A 19,253-nucleotide genomic window follows, 5' to 3' on the forward strand; every position below is an offset into this window, starting at 1 on the left:
TATCACAAAAGATAACTCACCTACTTTAGGTATCAGTGGGGCTGGTTCATGTCAGGACTGTGGGTATGGGGACAGCTAAGACTGAGCCAGTGGTTTGATCCGTTTGTTCTGGCAGCAGGTCGGATGATGGAGGAAAAAGTGATTTACTATTCATATGTACAAAGGGTCTGCCAGCGCCAATTACATGTTGGGTTAAATAACACACAAACACATTATTTTCTTTTAGAAATGTAGCATGCTAACTAAGACTAGAAAAGTTTTTTTTGTGTGTGTGTGTTAAAGTTTTTTAGGAGTAAAATTGAGGTTTTACCAACTGCATACATGTCTATGACTATAGATAGGCAGTGTTGGTTGGGAGCACCTTGAGATGACTGTTGTAGTGACTTGGTGCCATATAAATAAAATTTAATTGAACTAAGCATAAATTGAATAGTGTCTGGTCTACTAAACATTTGATATGTGTGATGCAATATCTACCATAACCACGACAACTAAAAGATTAAATTTAAGTGTAGTTTTAATAATATTATGTAATATTTATAGTTGTTATAGTTTGTAGGCACTTCTCTTGGTTATGGTTTCTATGTTCAGTTTCCAACGCTCCTAGAGCGTTATGAATGAATCTGCGTTAGTCAGATTCATTCATAATGTAAAACATATTTTATCTTATAATTTATGAATTAAAAAAATAAATTATGACTGACTCTGGCTGATTACTATTAAAGCGTCACCCTTTCCACAGATATCGCGACAATACTGTTATTGCGAACTCTTTTAGCTGGGATTATCATCTCCGATATCGCGACACCTCTCCTCCGAAGCAGAAGGTGGCCATAATGTACAAACTCATTCCATCAAACAAAGAAGAAAAAACGGGCGAAGAAGAAGGCGGAGGTCAGCTACAAATCGGTAGAGCAGAGAAGATGAGATAAGGCTATAACTGGAAGGTTTTGGCCAATAATGAGGTAAAAAAAAGAGCTCGAGTGAAATCTGTAACGTTCAGGTGTCTGTTAAATAGCTCGATAATGTCGCACTCTGCTGCAAGAAGCTATGTTTAGCATCAGCTGGCAAGTAGGATGCTAACTTCCTGACACAAGTGAGAAAGCTGTCTTTGTTATTGTTAGCAAAGTGAAGCAGAATTAACGTTAATAACATGAATTAAGAGTACAAAGCTGTTATGATCACTAATTACAAGCTAATTAAGCTACAAACGACGCTAACCACCTCGTATTTCGTACTTGTTGCTTATGTATTGCTTATGTTGGATTCCTCGGCAGATTGTGAACGCTTCTGTGGACCTCATCGAAACTGCAGCAAATATGCAGCTTAACTGAAGAAAGCAGAATGCTCGGATACTGGGACATTTCCAGTGCCAACTGACCACATGCCGTGGAGCCAAAGCAACAAGCCGACATCTAATTGTTAGCCTTCCAACTGAGGAAGCCAAACCTCATTTGACATTGTAGACTGTGTTTGTTCTCCTAAGGACCTGTCTTCTTCTCTACCATGGTGGATAACCGGTACGCCACAGCTCTGGTCATCGGCTCGGTGCTGAGCCTGCTGGCCACGGTGTACCTCTCCGTGGCTGTGGGGACTCAGCACTGGTATGAGTACAATACCCAGGAAGCTAATAATACAACCAACAGCGAACCCATATTCCCCATGAACGGCACTCTGGCACTATGGTGGAGGTGTATCCTGGTAGCCAGCCCCTCATACTGGTTCAAATCTCCAGGTATTACTCACAGTGGCACACCTGTTCAGCATCCTCACTGACCAATAGTTTGTTTAATGATAGTGCTGCTTTCTAAATTTAAGAAGAAAATCTGGAACAAGATCATTTGTCTGTTAAACTCCATTTTTAAATTTAAGGAATTTTATTTAGATTAATTCTGCACATTGATTTGCCTCGCTGACTTTTCTGCATTCAGCCTTGGTTTAACCAGTGCAGTTGATTGTTATAATGCCCAGTCCTGTGTTAAATGCTTTACACTGTTAGTTAATGAGAAGATTTAGTTGGATTTGTGTTCTCTGACTTTTTTTGCTTTAGATCGCAAGATGGAAACCCGCTGTTCAAGCTTTAGTCTTTCTGATCAGTTAGGTACAAAGTACAAACCTGGAAATGAGGAGGAAGACCTGCTAAGAACATGTGAGTGTGTCCTTACTCTCCCTCAGTCTATCCTGGGATACCTGTAGTTCATAACATGATTTTTTTAAAAGTTTTTTAATGAGCGATTCTTACATTTTTTAACCCATCTTCCTCACTTCTGCTCCTTTCACTGTCTTTACTTGCACATCATTTGTTAAACATTAGAAAGTATTGACAGAGTTTGAGTTTATCCTGTAATGATTGTTGTGCAGACTTGTGGAGGTGCCAGTTTCTGCTGCCCTTGGTGTCTCTGGCGCTGGTGTTCCTCAGTGTCCTCGTTGGGGTCTGTGCCTGCTTGTGCCGCAGCTTTACACCGACCTTCTGTGTGGGAGTGCTCCATCTTCTTGCAGGTGAGAGAAACACACACATTTACAAAGCAAGATAGTTTTTATGGTCTCTTAAAAAAATATAATATCTTGCATTTTTTCTGAACTGACAGTTTAATTTCTTACTATTTTTACTGCATGATTAATTTTGACAAAAACTAGTGGCACAATCAGTAAATTATATATACACAACATTAGAGTTTTACTTTACTAACACCACCTAATGAAGCCAGCTGTAAAGTTACAGCAGCTCAGACTGTACACCGTACTGTATAAATGAATGGTTTGTGTTTATCTGCTGCTGAATGTCATTTACACAGCTGGAATTGCAGCTACTGGCATGCAGTTTTGAACTTACAAGTTACAGTTGCGATCAATACAATTAGTGTTACTTTGATCAGGCAACAAAAAGTGATTGAAAGGTGATTTCCACATGCTCTTTATACACATGACTCCACATGACTTTGGGACAGAGTTTTAACTGACCATAGTGAGAAACCATTAATGTTTCACTGCATCCAGTTTAAAGTTTTAGAGTTCTTATGTGGAGCTATAAGGTAGAAATAAACACAGAGCAGCAAGTGTTAATATCCTTTTTTCCCCACCTTATTGTTATATTTATGTCCCTGTTACCCGTTTCTCTGATAACATCTCCGATTGATTCAGTCAATCCATTTTGAAGAAGAGTCCAATGATGCGTCAAATGACCTCTTTTATGTGAGAACCTGAAGCACAAAGCCAGGGTGAACAAAGATGGTCGATGCCCACCAGTGTGATACCTGTTATCTCTGAGTGGATTTTTTTTGGGTTTTGTGAAGCTAGCTTACACAAAGTAATCCTGGCTATGAACATACTTGGTAGTACACCCCTCTGTAGTGACTTTTGGCTTCAGCTGTGCATGGCTTACTAGGGCCATAGATACCCAAAACCCTATAAAATCCTACGCCATAACGTACAGCTTAACCTGATGTGCACCTTCCTAGAAATGTAACTACACGTCTGGTTCACACAACCTGAAACCACTGTGATTGTCCTGTTTAGTGCCATCGAGTCCTCCTGTGAACTTCCAGCTACTTATTTACTTAATTTTGCAGTGAGAGAAAACAATCATAGCATCGGTATGATTGTCACCAAGTTCCTGGAGGGAGTTTGCTGAAACTATTGGAATTGACATGAGGGAAAAAGTGGAAAAAGTTGAGGGACAAATATGTTTGCCCCATAAAAAACTGATCATAATAAAGAGCGGGGACCCGGGAGGGGAAAAAAGTCCCAGAATTCTGTTTGTTTTCATCTTGGCTGGCAGTGCATGTAAAACACTGGGGCAATTAACAAATAATGCACTTGCCCCAGCATAAATGCCAGCACCAATGTCAGCCAGGTTACATCGTAGTCTCGACAAAGATTCACACAGAAGTCAAAATGCATGCAAATCATCCAAAACCATTGGTGCTTGTTCCCAAGGTTTCAAGACTGACGACCTTTGAGGGTCCCCAGAACCCACTTTGAAAAGCACTGCACCAGAACATTTGTTCAACCAAAAACCTTCCTCTGCTTTCATTCATTTACTTTGGTCTTAGCCAGAGTACAATAAAGGTGGAGTGCATCTGCTAGATTTGTTTCTGCTTTGCATTAGAAGCTTAGTCCAGTTTTTTTTTTTTTTTTTTAAAGATCCAAATGACCACAAACATAAACGTTCACACGATCTCATCCCGTTCCTTCATCGCTGCTTTTGACTCCTCAGGTCTGTGTTCTCTGGGCACCGTCTGCTGTTTCCTGGCCGGGGTGGATTTGGTCCACCAGTATTTCCCTCTGCCTGCTGGGGTGGAGGGCACCTTGGGCTGGTCTCTTTACCTTGCCCTCATATCCTTCCCTCTGCAGATGATGGCAGCTGCTCTGTTCCTGTGGGCGGCCAAAAGTCATCGCAAAAATTACACTCGCATGACCGCTTACAGGGTAGCGTGAAAGAGAGAGACTGACAATCATACAGTTTAAGACAGCTTACGGGTTTCATTACGTCCTCAGAAAATGGTTTCCGGTTAGGAGAGGATGTAACTAGGATAAAGGGTGCTTTTCACTTCATCTGTAACAGAATTTTCATACTTAAAAAAGGAAAAAAAAACTAATTTCCAGTATCTCAGACCTGTAGAAAGGAGTGGTGGTTTAATACCATTTGAGTTATTTCACCAGTGCTTTTTCTTGCATTTCTAACCTGTGTTTTACCCAAAGCATGTTCTTAATGGTTTTAATCTTTAAGGGTTGCAGATCACTTACTATTTCTGGTGTTAACCATGTTTTTTTGTGCATTATTTTATTGCCTTCCTTTTGGTTGCCATTTTCTTCTGAAGCTGCTCACCACATTGCCCTTAACTTCACACCTGGAGTTATCCAGGACATGGTAGTTTTCTCTGTGCATGAAAAAATATTAAACAAGAGTTTATTTTATTTGTTTTACGTTTTTTTTTCTTCAGTTCTGTTTTTGCATAATTTAAAATATCCAGCCTGTGCATGCCTTTTTATCATCGTCTGTGGTGATTGTTCATTTCAGCCTGTGGTATTTTCTAAGTGTCATCACAAATGTGACCACTCATCTGTCGCCTGTGTTTGTAGATGTATTAATTTAGTTAGTTTGAATATTTAAAAAGACAAACAAAAAAGCTAAAGTGATGCCACACAAACCTGTGACCTTAAGCCCCAAATGATCTGCTATACTGCCATTTTACAGAGGGTTCGCTGCTCAACACCACCTAAATGTTTGCAGGCTGGAGTTTGAGTCAGTTCTCCCATCTTTTCAAACAGTTACTTGTCTGAGTGGTTTGGTAAGCTTTCAGATGTTTACTGTTGATACAGTATGTCAGCGTTTCAGAGTGTGACTTTTTAAAATAACAATCAAATTTTCCAAAAAGTTTAAATCCTCTTGAATCTGTGACCACTTGCACATTTTTGTGTGTGTAAAAGTCCAAAATGAGTAATATGTCAGCACTGATGAATACTAAACAGAACAAACTGTAATGTTTTGTGTCAGAATGATTTGTTACATGTCTGACGTGTAAACACTCTGGCTTTTTGTAAATGTTTTTATGTATCCAGAAGCACACTGTACTGATTATGTCTTAATAAATTTGGCATTTGCTGACTTTTATGTTTGTTTTATGTAATCCCTTTTAACCTCCTAGGATCTGGCGTCCACATATGTGGACATCACATTTTGGGTTGTCTAGACCAGTTACTAAATTTTGCTCTAACAAGGGCCTGATATCCACTTACAGGGACATTACACTGCCACTGTTCTATCAAAATTTAAAATGAATGACCTCTTATGTGGATCTTATTTTTCTCAGAAACAAAAATCAGGTAAAAAAAAAAAAAAAAAAATCAGGTAATTCTTTGTTTTTACATTCATCAGGTCCCAATCAGCCCAAATAGCAAAGAGAAATTAAAAGTGGACACCATGAAAGAGTTTGGGTCTTAGGAGGTTAAAGGAGATGAGTAAAGATGATGAGTTCTTACTTACAACCTTACAATGTCTTGTCACGTCTTACATGTCTTCAGGAAGAACAATGGCAATTTGATATATTTTGTGAAAACAACAAAAGAAAACTTGAAAAAGAAAAATGCGCTTCTATTGAGTGTAAGCGGGTGTGAAAAAGAAGGGTTTTTCAAGATCCAATTGATCTCAGGTCACCAGGCAGCTTGCTCCAAAGAACAGGACCTACAGCTAATCCTGCAGTGTTGGTCAGATTTTAGTGCAAGTAGTTAAAAAAGTGTTTGCACATTTGGAACTGATTGTAGAAATATTTAAAATATTGCCACCTGATGATCTGAGAGGTGTCGGTCATCTGTGAATCACTTCTCATCCCAGAGTTTTCGTCAGATTTCACTCAAAAGTAATATTTTTTGTTTTATGGGCTTTTTTGACCATTACTGTGTTAAGAACCCATTACTGCATGCTTGTATTATACAATTAACTTTATTTATAACAAATTTTCCTTAACACAGTTATAAAGTGTCTGCTGAAAGATTTAAAAACATGTGTAAGGAACATAGAGACAACTGAAATCATAAAAAAAAAAGTCTTTTTAAGCACCGTAGATAAATATGATAGATTTCTTTTGCATCCGTTGGTCATTTCATTGAAAATAATTATCACTCACAGTGTAATGTTAGGACAAACCAATGTTGTAAAGTGTACTTGATAAACACTCTGGAGCATGTAGTTGCACTGACTGATGATCATATTCCTGCTGATAACCGAGCTGATCTATTTATTTTATGTAAATCCAAATCAAATACACAGTGCTAAGAAGATTGTATGTAAAATTCATTCACGTTCATTTATTCAGTCATTCATTAAAAACGATTTCTGCATGTTAAATTTACTTTTAAAAATATGAAATGGGTGGACTTCAACTCTAGAGCCTGTGCACAGAGAACACACCCCTCAGATAAAGCTCGAATAAGCTTCATTTTACATATTAACAGAGGTAGTAGCTGTTTCAGAGCTCCTGTACTGCACTGGAGGATGGAGTTATGTTTTAGACACCTTATATTTGTCAGTCATGAAATCACGTTTGTTCATTTGCATATTTCAAATAATCAGAATAATTCTCATTTACTTTATTATAATTTAAAATTGGGATATTTAAATTTAGCACTCTCAGCCTGTCACTTTTATGGGTGGAAGTGTCAATTTTATCTTTCGAGCTAAATGAAAAGCGATCTTCTTCTCGTAGTAGGCGCACTCATTGACAAAGAAAGGGTAGAGGTCTTCATCGTCATACTTCACTGTCTCCCCGGAAAATGACAGGAATATTGGATCGCCCCGCTGCAGAAGCTTGAAGTCATTATCCTGGAGAAAGACATGCAAATACGGCATTTACTGCTTGACAGTCTTTGAATTCATGAATGTAAATGTTCAGATGAAACCAGGTTAGGAAGGCTTGTTTAAGGCCAAACTTTTACACAACCTCTCAAGGATACCTGAGGGTGTGAGGGAATCTGCCAAAAGACTCAGTATTTATTGTGTGGACACTGGACATGTCTAATGGGCAGGAGACCCGAGGATAAGGATAAGCTAGACAGATAGACTGGAGAGGTTTTAGGTCTCTCAGCTGGCTTGGAAGCACCTAGGTGCTTCTAAAACTGCTGCAACTGTGACCCAGACTCAGATCATGAAAAGTGTGAAAGCTTAGACTATAAAACGTGCATCCATCTTGTACTGTACCTGTAGCTGGGAGTGTATGGCAGCAGTGATTTCCCCAGTCACTGGATTCCTAGGGTAATCTATGCTTTTCACCAAGGTGTATGCTTCTACTTCACCTTCTTCAAATGTGCTTCCTGATGAGGATAAAAGTTGCAGAGTTAGTGGAGTCCTTTCAGACAGAGCTATGGTTTGATTTTGCCTCTGTAGGTCCACCTGATGTTGTTGTTTGCCATTGCACAATTGTTCACTGTTAACCCCACTGTCTAATTTACTGATGTTTGATGACTTAAAGCTTCTCCAGTGAAACTACCCCTCTGGAAATGAGGGAACTGTGTTGAAAAACGACTGTAATACCTAAAGAGTTAATGCAATGCTTTTGATAAACTTCTTCAATAAAAGTAAAAAGTCTGCATTTTATTCAGGTGATGATTGTTTGGACCAACTATTGTAGTATACAGCAGCAAAATTACAAAAAACATGTGTCATTACCCAAATATTTATATATCTAACAGATTGCAGAGGCCACTTTAGTCCCTGCTCCCACTGAAACATCCATGTGAGGTGAAGCTCCAGCCACAGGATGTATTCTATAATTAATTGGTTAACTGTACAATACATTACACATGTGAGGAAGCATATGCATCAGATATGTTTCCCCTCGTTATTTGGTTTGTTTGTGTAATCGGAAAAATTCTTGTTTATTCTCCTGTAAGCTCTTCTGCATGCAGTAATTAAATGCTTGGCCACAGCTGATCACGTTGCAGACTTCATTAACATAAAATTCCACCACAGTTTGTTTCTGTTTTTTTGTCATCTTCTTGTATCTCAAAACCAGAATAAATTTAACTGAAGATATCGCCATGGCAATTGTAAAAAAAAAAAAAACACTGAAAAGTGGCTAACTGAACAACTACAGACTACAAAATAATTTAAATAAATATTTAAACCAAAGCTTAAAAGAATGGGCATGCGCGGCATTTTTAAAAGCGGTAGCATCTTACCAGAATTGAATTCCTGAAGCCAACTGAATACATGATCCACTGCCTCTTTCACCATGTTATAGATATCCGCTCTGACCACACCATTGGGCTGTGGGCCAACCTCTATTGCTGCAAGGAACAAGGGAAACAATCATCTAAATATTTAATAAGCTCAGCTTTGCAAAAGATGCACACAGACACACTTACCAAAGCCATGCTTGCCCACCGATTCTAAAGAATAAGCCTCAGAGATCGGTATGTCCAGCTGGATTGCTCTAACTTCCACAGAAGTCATTTTACTCTGAAAATCAAATATGTTTACTGTTGACTGCACACTGTGCTTAGGTACGATAGGCTGAGCTTTAAAATAAACTACATGTTTATCCCGGATTTAGCTTATAGCTTTAGAACCTGATTTTACTGAGTAACGAACATAACTGCACGAGTGATGTACAAGCAACACAGACATACTTTAAGTTTTTTGATTAGAAAATACTACTACCAGTAGAAACATTAAAACAAAGACTAAGAAAAATTCCTCAGGCAGTTTGGTTAAAAAACAGCAGGATTGGTGCTTGAAGACAACACATTATACAGCTTAATGTGGTTAACTTTTGTGTTTAGGGAGGATTACTGACAGGACTGTATTTGTATCTGTTATTGTCTGTGGTATTAATGACATGATAACAAATGGCAACAATACACATTTAGGCACGTAGAGATGTCAAAGTGACCTTCTCAAGTTCAAATTGAGCATCAGAATGGGGAAGTGACTTTGAATATATTATGGTTGTTGGCACCAGACAGGCTTATCTGAGTATTTGTCTATTTCAGAAACTGCTGATCTAGTGGTTTGAAACACACTGGATGAAAATGCCTTGTTGATGCTAGAGGTCAGCAGAGAATAACCAGACCTCTTCAATTTGACAAGAAGGCAACAGTTACCCAAATAACTATGTGTTACAACCAAGGTATGCAGAACAGCATCTCTGCAGTGTGGTCTTCTGCTGCCATCAGCTAAGACCGGAAAACTGTGGCTACAATTCATATGGGTTTACCAAAATTGCACAACAGAAGATTTAAAAAATGTTGTCTGGTCTGATGAGTCTTGATATCTGATGCAACATATTGATAGTAGGGTCAGACTTTGGTTCAAACAACATGAAGGCATGGATCCACCTTGCCTTGTGTCAAAGTTTCAGGCCATTGCTATTAGTTTAGTGGCGTGGGGAATATTTTCTTGGGACACTTTGGGCACTTTGTTACCGACTGAGCATTTAACCCTAGTAATTTTGCTAATGAGGTCCAAACCTTTATGACCACAATGTACACATCTACTGATAGTTACTTCCAACTGGATAACACATCATGTCACAAAACTCAAATAATCTCAAATGGGCTTCTTGTATTTAAATGGCTTCAGTCACCAGATTAGTCCAATAGAACACCTAAGAACATTACCTACATCTTTGAGGAATGTTACCCGCACTTTGTTGAATCTGTGCCACAAAGAATCAAGCCCATTCTGGAAGTAAAAGCCCAACTCAGTACAAGCGAGTAGTGCCCAATAAAGTGGCCAGTTAGGCCTTAACATATGGGAATGAACTGAGGATTCATCAGAATTTCTGAATTACTTTTGTGATTAACATAAATAATAGGTCCAAGTTTTCACTCATCCAGTACTGAAGAAGGTAAGCACTGTTTCTATTATTTATTTATTTTATTTGCATTCTTGCTTTTGAAAACTGCTGCTGCTATCTCACCATACCATCACTGCGAAGGTTAACCTGACATTTAGCAAAATTTAAGTTATTTAAACTTTAAGATATGAGACCTTTAGTAGTTCACAGTTTATACATATTTTCTTTATCAGAAACATTATAGATGCACATTCCACATGAATGACTTGAAATATCTGTTTGTACTACTCTTGTACCTGTAGGTATTTGAGAATGTGCAGGGTGAACCAGTCTATGGAGTAAAAGATGAGGCAGAGGCCCATGTTGGAAGTGGTGTTGTGGATGTCTATGAGCAGGTCCACGGCCTCTTTGCTTCCTTTGGGCCCAATTTGAGCGTTCAGCTCCTGAGCTCGTCTCAGTTCATAGGGTGTTGAATCTGTTACTGGGGAACTAGAATCAGGAAAATAAAACAAAGATGTCTCACACATAGCAGATTTGAGAAGTTTTACTTTGCTCTCACAGTGTAGCGCAGTTAGCCAAAACCTTTAAAGCTTCATTACCTACATAAAGCTTTGGTGTCAGTTTTGTTTTTGAACTTACTTTAGCAAGGCTTCTGTGAAACAGCGGTTAAGGTCGGTTTCTACGTATCTCCTGCAAACCTCCACAGCCCGTGGGTTTGACAGGACAGTGGAGACAGCAACAGATCCAATTTTATCTATCTTCTCTTTCTGCAAATGTCTCATCATGTAAACCCCTGTCATCTCATTTCCATGAGTGCCACCACAAATGGCAACCCTGGACAGCAGTGGGAAAGACACGGACTCCATCTGTTTCCAGGAGAAAAAAAAAGAGAGTGTTAGCTGAATGTTGGATTCTCTTTTTTTGTTGTATAAACAAACGAACAAACAAAAGTACTGATGATGTCCTGGCAGTCATTCATTGACTAAATGGAGTGTAAGAGTCATAAAGTCCAACACATCTAACTCATTTATGATTAACACTTGATTCTTACAGTGTAAAATTAACTTCAGGAATACGGATCTGCCCCTTTAAGAAGCATGAACCACTGTGAATCCAGTTTTACTGCTTTGGGGAAAAAAAGCAGACAATAGGTGCACTGGAGAGGCAACTCTCCAAAAGACAGTTTTCCAGGTGGTAGCTCTCTCCTTTACCATTTATAGGTAAATCAGTTTATAATAATAAAAATAATAAAATATTTAGCAGCATAAGTGATAAATAGGTGACAACACTCAGTTCATAAGGAACTACAGTTTTACTTCCCTTGCTCTGGCTTGTTTAAGAGAACAGAAGTTGGGAAATTCTGAACCATGGATAAATCTTCCCTGTGGCAGTTTGTTGTTTATACTTTGGTCACCTTTTAAGCATAACAGGCCTTATCGCCTTTGTTTCCTTTTCACCAGGAATACTACTTTAAGAGTTCAGAAGTACAAATAGAGCTGATGAAACAAATCTTGCTATCGAGAAACCTGAAATAAACACTCTTTGTCAACCAGAAAGGCTTTAGGTAGCGGTCCTTTGAAACCACCTTTCCTAACACTGCTCACTCGTCCAATGTCCACACTGGGAACCACAGGGGATCGCACATCTGCTGATAGAGGCCCCAGTTTATTGAGGGAAAGTCAGATACTGCCCTCAATTGAGCCCTTTTATAACTTTCTGTTCAACTGTACTTAAAATATTTAATACATACGTTTGCATTTCAATTCTTATTAAAAATAAATATTAAAAGTGGCTATTTCACATTATTATCTATATTAGTTTTAGAGAACCTGGCATCTGTCGCGATAGTAAGTGGGAATACAGCACAAGGCCACACCTATTCTTTATGATATTTATGCCATCTGAATGCTGCAGTGTCATTATACTCATTATACCCCAGGTTTTGGATCACTGATATGATGCCAGCTGAAGAACTGGATCTGCTATTTACAATGTAGGTGATGGCAGAAATATAAATAGGAGCACACTGCGCTGTCATACAATCATATTACAATGTGTCTGTAAGCACTAGTAAGTGCATATTTACACCTACTACTACAGCAGCAGCAGCAGCAGCAAAAGAGAAAAATAAAGTAGTAAAATCTGAGAAACTGGTTTTTAAGGCTTTGGCAGCTTGCCTCTGTCAATACAGCCAATAAAATATGCATAAAACTGCATTAAATTGACTTCACGTCTTACCTTTCACGTCAAAATTCAGCCTTGTTTAGCATTCACTGGATTCATCAACCTTTGAACCCAGAGGGGAAGTTGTGTCGGGGCAGAAGTGTGCTATTTCATAACCTGTACAAAAAAACACTTTCAGCCCACAGCAGCTGCTTAGCCAACCAACCCACATGCAAGTACAGACTGCTTCGATTGACTGCGCCCGCCTTCAGGCTTCCTTGTGTTTGTACCTTCTTACAGCGGCCCTCCTCTATCTGTTTCTTCAGCTCAAATTTCATTTTTGTGATGTAACAGGAAGTCACTCTGTTGTTTTCTGCTAAACCAGCAGGAGCCGCTCTCATTGCTCTTTGGCCTGTGGTGCAACTTTGAGGTGCTGCAACAATAACAACAACAACAACAACAACAAGTAAATGGCACATAAGATGTTTCACTGCAGAGGAACCCAAACCTCGGCAGATGCTTTATTGCAGCTGTATCAAAACACTCCAAACATTTCCACTGCCACTGCTAACTATGAATAAATATATCTGATAATTTATCAGTAAACAAACACTAAAGGCATGGATGTTTTTGTGCAAAAGTCTGCTTAATTTTTTAGTTTATTGTCTAAATAAAGGTGAAACAGTCTAAGTGATATAGGATTTATTTACAGTAGTTATCTAGCAGCAGCAGTTCTTGGACATCTATTTCATCAATTTCTTATCATACGAATCATTCAAATGAATGAATCTAGTTGAGGAATCTGTAATCTAAAAATGTTAATTACCTCACAACTTTGCAATCTTTCCACTCCATACAACCGTCCGTTTTCTCACAGCCTGCAACTCTCGAAAGAAGACCTAAGCTCCATTTAGACATGTAATCCTTTTTGATCTGTCGCTTGATGATAAGCTGCTTCCTCTCACTCGTTCACTCTGTCGCTCTCTCTTTCTCGTCCTCCGCCTCTGTCTCTCAGTTCAATTCAATTCACTTGATTTCATCTCTTTTATGCTTTAACCCCGCAGGCTGTGCTGGCTAATGGCATTCTAATTTCCTGTATTTATGAAGATATTTCTTCCTTTTTTCCTTGTGTTTATGTGGTTGTGTGAATGTGTGCTTTCTTTTTTAATTTTTATATCAATTTGTCAGGAAGTAGCTCAGAAAGTGGCTCCACTGAATAGTGGTTTACTCATTTTTCTAACAAGTGAAAGATCCCTGGTTTGATTCCAGGAGCAGACACAAGTCTCTTTGGGTCAGGAAGGGCATCTGGAAAAAAATAAAAAATAAATAAAATCAAATATGCAGAACTACCTGTCTTGATAAGAAAACAGCTGAAAGTAGATCTATATGTGCTGTGGTAAAACTGTGTATCATCACATTGAACACAGAATACAATAAAGAAAAACTTCCCGTTGAATGTATTCATACTTTCTTGGGGTTTTAAACACTAAATTCAGCTCCAGTTTCAGACTCTCAACACTGGGCTGAAAGCCTGATCCTGACTCCTGTGACATCTGGCAAACACAACCTGTACTTTGGTGTCTGCAACTGTCCCATCACATGATATTTTGTGGAGACGCAAAGTAAAACTAAAGCTGGAGAGTCACCCTTCATGTAGATGAACAAATGCAAGTCAATATGGGAGTGATCTAAACATGGCTGGAAGTGTTGCCAGAAGTACAAAATTTATATTTAAATCAGCTAAGTGAATAAATAAATAGAAATGTTGCTCTTGTTACCAACCTTGCCCTTTAGGACCCTGTGTGTGATGCAGGCCCTTTAAGCTCTAGCCTCTGTGAAGCGCATGCTGACAGTGCTTCAACAATAATAAACCAGGCAGTGTGTAGATATGCATAGATGTTAAAGCAAAAGTTTTTCAAATGTTGTACAGTGTGTTTGCTGTTTTAAAGTAAAGGAGATAATAGGTCAAATTCATGCTGTGTCAGTGTCTCTGAAAAAGGAGACACTTCAGATTTGGTCCAAAGGGCAAAAGTTAATCTCTGATGAACAAGGTTAGAATAAAAATTAACAATATTAACTTTCCAAGAACACTAAAAGTTTTTTTTTTTTTCTTAACTTCAAGTAAAAAACCAAACTCTCTTTAAAACTAGGGTATTATTCAACAACAAACATGGGTAACATTGTTTACAGTGACATAAAACTGGCAAACTGGGCTGAAATAGTGTGGTTTGGAAAGCTGCCTAACTCATTGTTAGCTATATTAGCATAAAGTTAAAAAACAAACAAAAAACAAACACGAAGGAGTGAGCAATATTCAACCATTAATTAACAGAGTCAAATACAGATCTTGGGTTCACCCTCTCACACATCATTACCATACTCAGTCACCTTTGTAGTTACCTAACTTATATAACACGTGTTTTAAATCTTTTTTAACATACTGCGGTGCTAAATGAGGGCTATAAGTTGGCCTGTCAGTAGTTTACACGTGCTAGGTTTCGGCCTAACAAAAGGACCACACCATCATGTGTGACAGCACGGGGGTGGTGTTTATTTCACCTCTGGCTGTTAAATGGTTTGATTTGTGAGTATAATGTTGTGTCTCACTTAATTAGGTCGGTTTGTTTATACCTCGTTTTGACAGCTGTATTTTACCTCCAGGTCAGCTGGATACATTTACACATTTAGAAATGCTTCCTTGACCTTGAGTAGTACATTCTTACTACTTAAGGGCTCTGCTTCTTTGCTCTTTTGTATTTCTGGTATGATTTTATGATTTAGGAAGGGTGAACTGAAACCATTTTTAAATACTGAGCCTGTTCATAATATCAGCTGATATGAATATATAAAAATAAGAAAATCATATTTTACGTTTTGGTTTTGACACAGTTACCTTTACAGTGAAAAAAAATTGTAATGTTTGATCCACATGATAAATGATAGCTTACTGTTGCTACTACATAACAAATGTAAAGTATCTAAATGGTACTCTGAGGATTCAGGCTAACCAGGCATCCATTGTTAGTGTGCTATCCAGTTTCAAGCTGTGTAGCATGTGAGGAGCACATGCTTCTGTAACTTGTGCTTTTCACGTGCTAGAAACAATACATGCAATATATATCCAACTACAACCTCATTTAGGAGAAAACCATTCAAAACATCTTTAACTAAACAAAAAAATGACTCCTCCTTCTTCCTTGCAACTGTTCCTCTGAATACATGTCCAGTCCTCCACATTGTCTCACTGACTCTGGCTAAATAAAATGATGAATAAACTAATTAAAAGGCGAGTGTATCAGGAGGACTCTTGAAATCTGTGTTTGTAAAATCCAGCTTTGGGCTCTGCCAGTGCTGCGCGTTGCATTATTCACTTCAGGTTGTCTAATTGTCAAGAGATTTATTCTAAAGACACTTCTTCAGCTAAGAGTCTAAGAGGAGAAACACACACAGACGCTGCAGCATTTACTTGTATACAAGGGCGATCACAGAACGCTCACACCAGAGTGGGGGCCCTGTGATGCGCGCTCTGCTCTTGCACTTGTCTTTAATTATACACAAGAAAAATGAATACATTTGACGTGAGCATGTGCGTATGTGATTGTGTGTGTGTGTGTGTGTGTGTGTGTGTGTGTGTGTGTGTGTGTGTGTGTGTGTGTGTGTTCGAGGTCAGAACTGCTTGTTTGTCTTCTTGCTATCGCTGTGAGAAGACTCAGATACAAATATCAGAACATGTTTTATAAAGAACAATCAGTCCTGAACAATGAAAAGAACAACCAGCTCTAAGCAAGGAAATGATCATCATGCAGCATTCTATCACAAGCAAACTTATATCATTAAAAGCTTATACTGACTAAAAAATACAATACCCTAACAAAATACAATTTTCTATTGACACTAATGTTAATAACAAATCAGTTATTTGATGTGTTGCCACGCAGACATCAGCGTCACAATTATAATGCCCAGTAAGTGTTTTGTTTTTGTCCTGCTGTGTATGACTGCAATTAACTCAAAAAGCGCCTCGAGCAATCTTGTTTTTATGAGCTCCTCAGTGACGTGGGTTGTTTGATGTTTCCATATTCTCGCACTTTTACAGAGCGGCACTTGTTTTCAGTATGTATTTACTGAAAGACTGCACTCTGCTGGGTTTTATCATAGAGGCTGTGGGCCATTTTAAGCTGAGCACACTGTGAAAAGACCAAAAGAAGGTCAGAAAGTCTGTTTCCTCTCAGCAAGAACTCATTACCCAGAGGCCACCTCTTCTGGGCCACTCCCTCTTTAAAATGTCAGTGTTCAAAACTGTTGTAAACACGCCCTTACTTCCATACTGAAAAGGTCAGGAGCTATTTAGTAACAGCTGATAGTATCATTAGCTGTATCCTAAACTTTCACCCTCTTTTCGCTTTGAATAATTCAGGCATCAGTTATTTAGTCGGGGGGCGGCAGTGGGGGGTATGGATGTGTCTTCTTGTCAGGTGTCTGATCTCTGTGTGAGGTTTGATCAGTGAAAAGCAAATCACATCAGAATAGGCCGACAAAAGGAGTCTGACCCTGTGAGAATGAGTAAACTTTTAATACACAAAGTAATACTATTTTTATTTTCAGTTTTTATTAACAAATGCAACTGTTTGGGTTTAATAACAGTTTGACCTTAATCATTGTCATGTACCAAAATAAAATTAAAAGGTGAATCTAAATTGCCCATAGGTGTGAATGTGGGAGTAAATGTGAGTGCAAATGGTTGTCTGTCCTTGTGTGTTAGCCCTGCGACAGACTGGCGACCTGTCCAGGGTGTACCCCACCTCTCGCCCTATGACAGCTGGAATAGGCTCCAGCACCCCCCACGACCCTGTAAAGGATAAGCGGAAGCAAATGGATGGATGGATGGACAATTACTGTTTTAATCTACTGTCATGAAGAAGCTCAGAAACAGAAAATAGATCTTTTATAGACGTGTTCATAAATTAGTCCTACATCCAAAAATTTTTTGGCTTTAATCTGAAACAAGAAATACTCACAAAAGTGAGTACACCCCTCACATTTTTGTAAATATTTTGTTGTATCTTTTCATGGGACAACATTGAAGATATGACACTTTGACACAATGTAAAGTAGTCAGTGTACATCTTGTATAACAGTGTAAATTTACTGCCCCCTTTAAATAACTCAACATACAGCCATCATTGCCTAAACCGCTGGCAACAAAAGTGAGTACACTCCTAAGTGAAAATGTCCAGTTTGTGCCCGATTGGTGTCATGTGACTCGTTAGTATTACAAGGTGTGAGGTGCAAATGGGGATAAGGTGTGTTGTATTTGGTGCAATTGCTCTCACACTCTCTCATATTAGTCACTGGAAGTTTAACACGGCACATCAAAGCAAAGAATTCTCTGAGGATCTGAAAAAAATAATTTTTACTCTCCATAAAGATGGCCTAGGCTATAAGAAGATTGCCAACACCCTGAAACTGAGCTGCAGTACGGTAGTCAACACCATACAGCAGTTTAACAGGACAGGTTCCAGTCAGAACAAACCCCGCCATGGTCGATCAAAGAAGTTGAGTGCACATGCTCAGCGTCACATCCAGAGGTTGTCTTTTAAAAATAGATGTATGAGTGCTGCAAGCATCGCTGCAAAGATTGAAAGTGTGGAGAGTCAGCTTGTCAGTGCTCAGACCATACGCCACACACTACATCAAACTGGTCTGCATGGCTGTCATCCTAGAAGGAAGCCTCTTCTAAAGATAATGCACAAGAAATCCCGCAAACAGTTTGCTGAAGAGAAGCAGACGAAGGACATGGATTACCTGTGGTCTGATGAGACCAACGCAAACCTATTTGGTTCAGATGGTGTTAAGGGTGTGTGGCAGGTGAGGAGTACAAAGACAAGTGTGTCTTGCCTACAGTCAAGCATAGTAGTGGAACGTCATCGTTTGAGGCCGCATGATTGCTGATGGCACTGGGGAGCTACAGTTAATTGAGGGAACCATGAATGCCAACATGTACGGTGACATACTGAAGCAGAGGATGATCCCCTCCCTTCAAAAACTGGGTCACGGGACAGTATTCCAACATGATAACAACCCCAAACACACCTCTAAAAAGACCAGTGCCTTAAAATAAACTGAGGGTAAAGGTACTTGACTGGCCAAGCATGTCTCCAGACTTAAACCCTATTGAGCACCTGTGGGGTATCCTCAAATGGAAGGTGAAGGAGGGCAAGGTCTCTAACATCCACCAGCTCCATGATGTCATCATGGAGGAGTGGGAGAGGATTCCAGTGGCACCCTGTGAAGCTCTAGTGAACTCCATTTCCAACACATTTAAGGCAGTGTTGGAAAATAATGATTGCCACACAAAATATTGACACTTTGGGCACAGTTTGAACATTTTCACCTAGGGGTGTACTCACTTTTGTCGCCAGTGGTTTAGACATTAATGTTGTTGAGTTATTTTGAGGTGACAGGAAATTTACACTGTTATACAAGCTGTACACTGACTACTTTACATTGTGTCAAAGTGTCATATCTTGAATGTTGCCCCATGAAAAGATATAACAAAATATTTACAATAATGTGAGGAGTGTACTCACTAGCACCCTAAAGAGACTATATTCTACACTTACTGGTTTTACTGAGCTTTATTCTCTATAAACAGATTCTGTATATGAACCACTAAGTCCGGCTAACCTATGGGCTCTCACATCGGCTGAACCTCTTACATAATACAGACAAACCCATAAAATCCTGACACCACGAGCTTTGCATGGGATGAAACAGTTATTAAGGATTTAACGG

General features: G+C 38.9%; 2 protein-coding genes across 4 annotated transcripts; one reads left to right on the forward strand and one right to left on the reverse strand.

Annotated features, from left to right (window-relative positions):
* The first annotated feature begins 821 nt into the window (after positions 1 to 821).
* Positions 822 to 5,614, forward strand: cldnd1b (claudin domain containing 1b). Of its 2 annotated transcripts, none has more exons than XM_031752233.2 (5): positions 822 to 965; positions 1,278 to 1,735; positions 2,051 to 2,149; positions 2,362 to 2,499; positions 4,217 to 5,614. In XM_031752233.2, the coding sequence occupies exons 2-5, from the start codon at positions 1,507 to 1,509 to the stop codon at positions 4,435 to 4,437; spliced, it is 687 nt and encodes a 228-aa protein (XP_031608093.1). In that variant the 5' UTR covers positions 822 to 965; positions 1,278 to 1,506; the 3' UTR covers positions 4,438 to 5,614. The 2 variants fall into 2 exon arrangements, with proteins under 2 accessions (XP_031608093.1, XP_031608094.1); XM_031752234.2 differs by having other exon boundaries at positions 955 to 1,096.
* Positions 5,615 to 6,523: 909 nt separating this feature from the next.
* On the reverse strand, positions 6,524 to 13,537 carry LOC116330058 (N-acyl-aromatic-L-amino acid amidohydrolase (carboxylate-forming) B-like). 2 transcript variants are annotated; one of them, XM_031752236.2, is made up of 9 exons: positions 13,285 to 13,537; positions 12,749 to 12,891; positions 12,534 to 12,635; positions 10,935 to 11,161; positions 10,592 to 10,784; positions 8,863 to 8,956; positions 8,677 to 8,784; positions 7,697 to 7,809; positions 6,524 to 7,321 (listed from the first exon to the last, which is right to left on the reverse strand). In XM_031752236.2, the coding sequence occupies exons 4-9, from the start codon at positions 11,159 to 11,161 to the stop codon at positions 7,130 to 7,132; spliced, it is 927 nt and encodes a 308-aa protein (XP_031608096.1). In that variant the 5' UTR covers positions 12,534 to 12,635; positions 12,749 to 12,891; positions 13,285 to 13,537; the 3' UTR covers positions 6,524 to 7,129. The 2 variants fall into 2 exon arrangements, with proteins under 2 accessions (XP_031608096.1, XP_031608095.1); XM_031752235.2 differs by lacking the exons at positions 12,749 to 12,891; positions 13,285 to 13,537 and having other exon boundaries at positions 12,534 to 12,731.
* Between the last annotated feature and the right edge of the window lie 5,716 nt (positions 13,538 to 19,253).

The sequence above is a fragment of the Oreochromis aureus genome, linkage group 6 (genome assembly GCF_013358895.1).
Source record: "Oreochromis aureus strain Israel breed Guangdong linkage group 6, ZZ_aureus, whole genome shotgun sequence".
Lineage (NCBI taxonomy): Eukaryota > Metazoa > Chordata > Actinopteri > Cichliformes > Cichlidae > Oreochromis > Oreochromis aureus.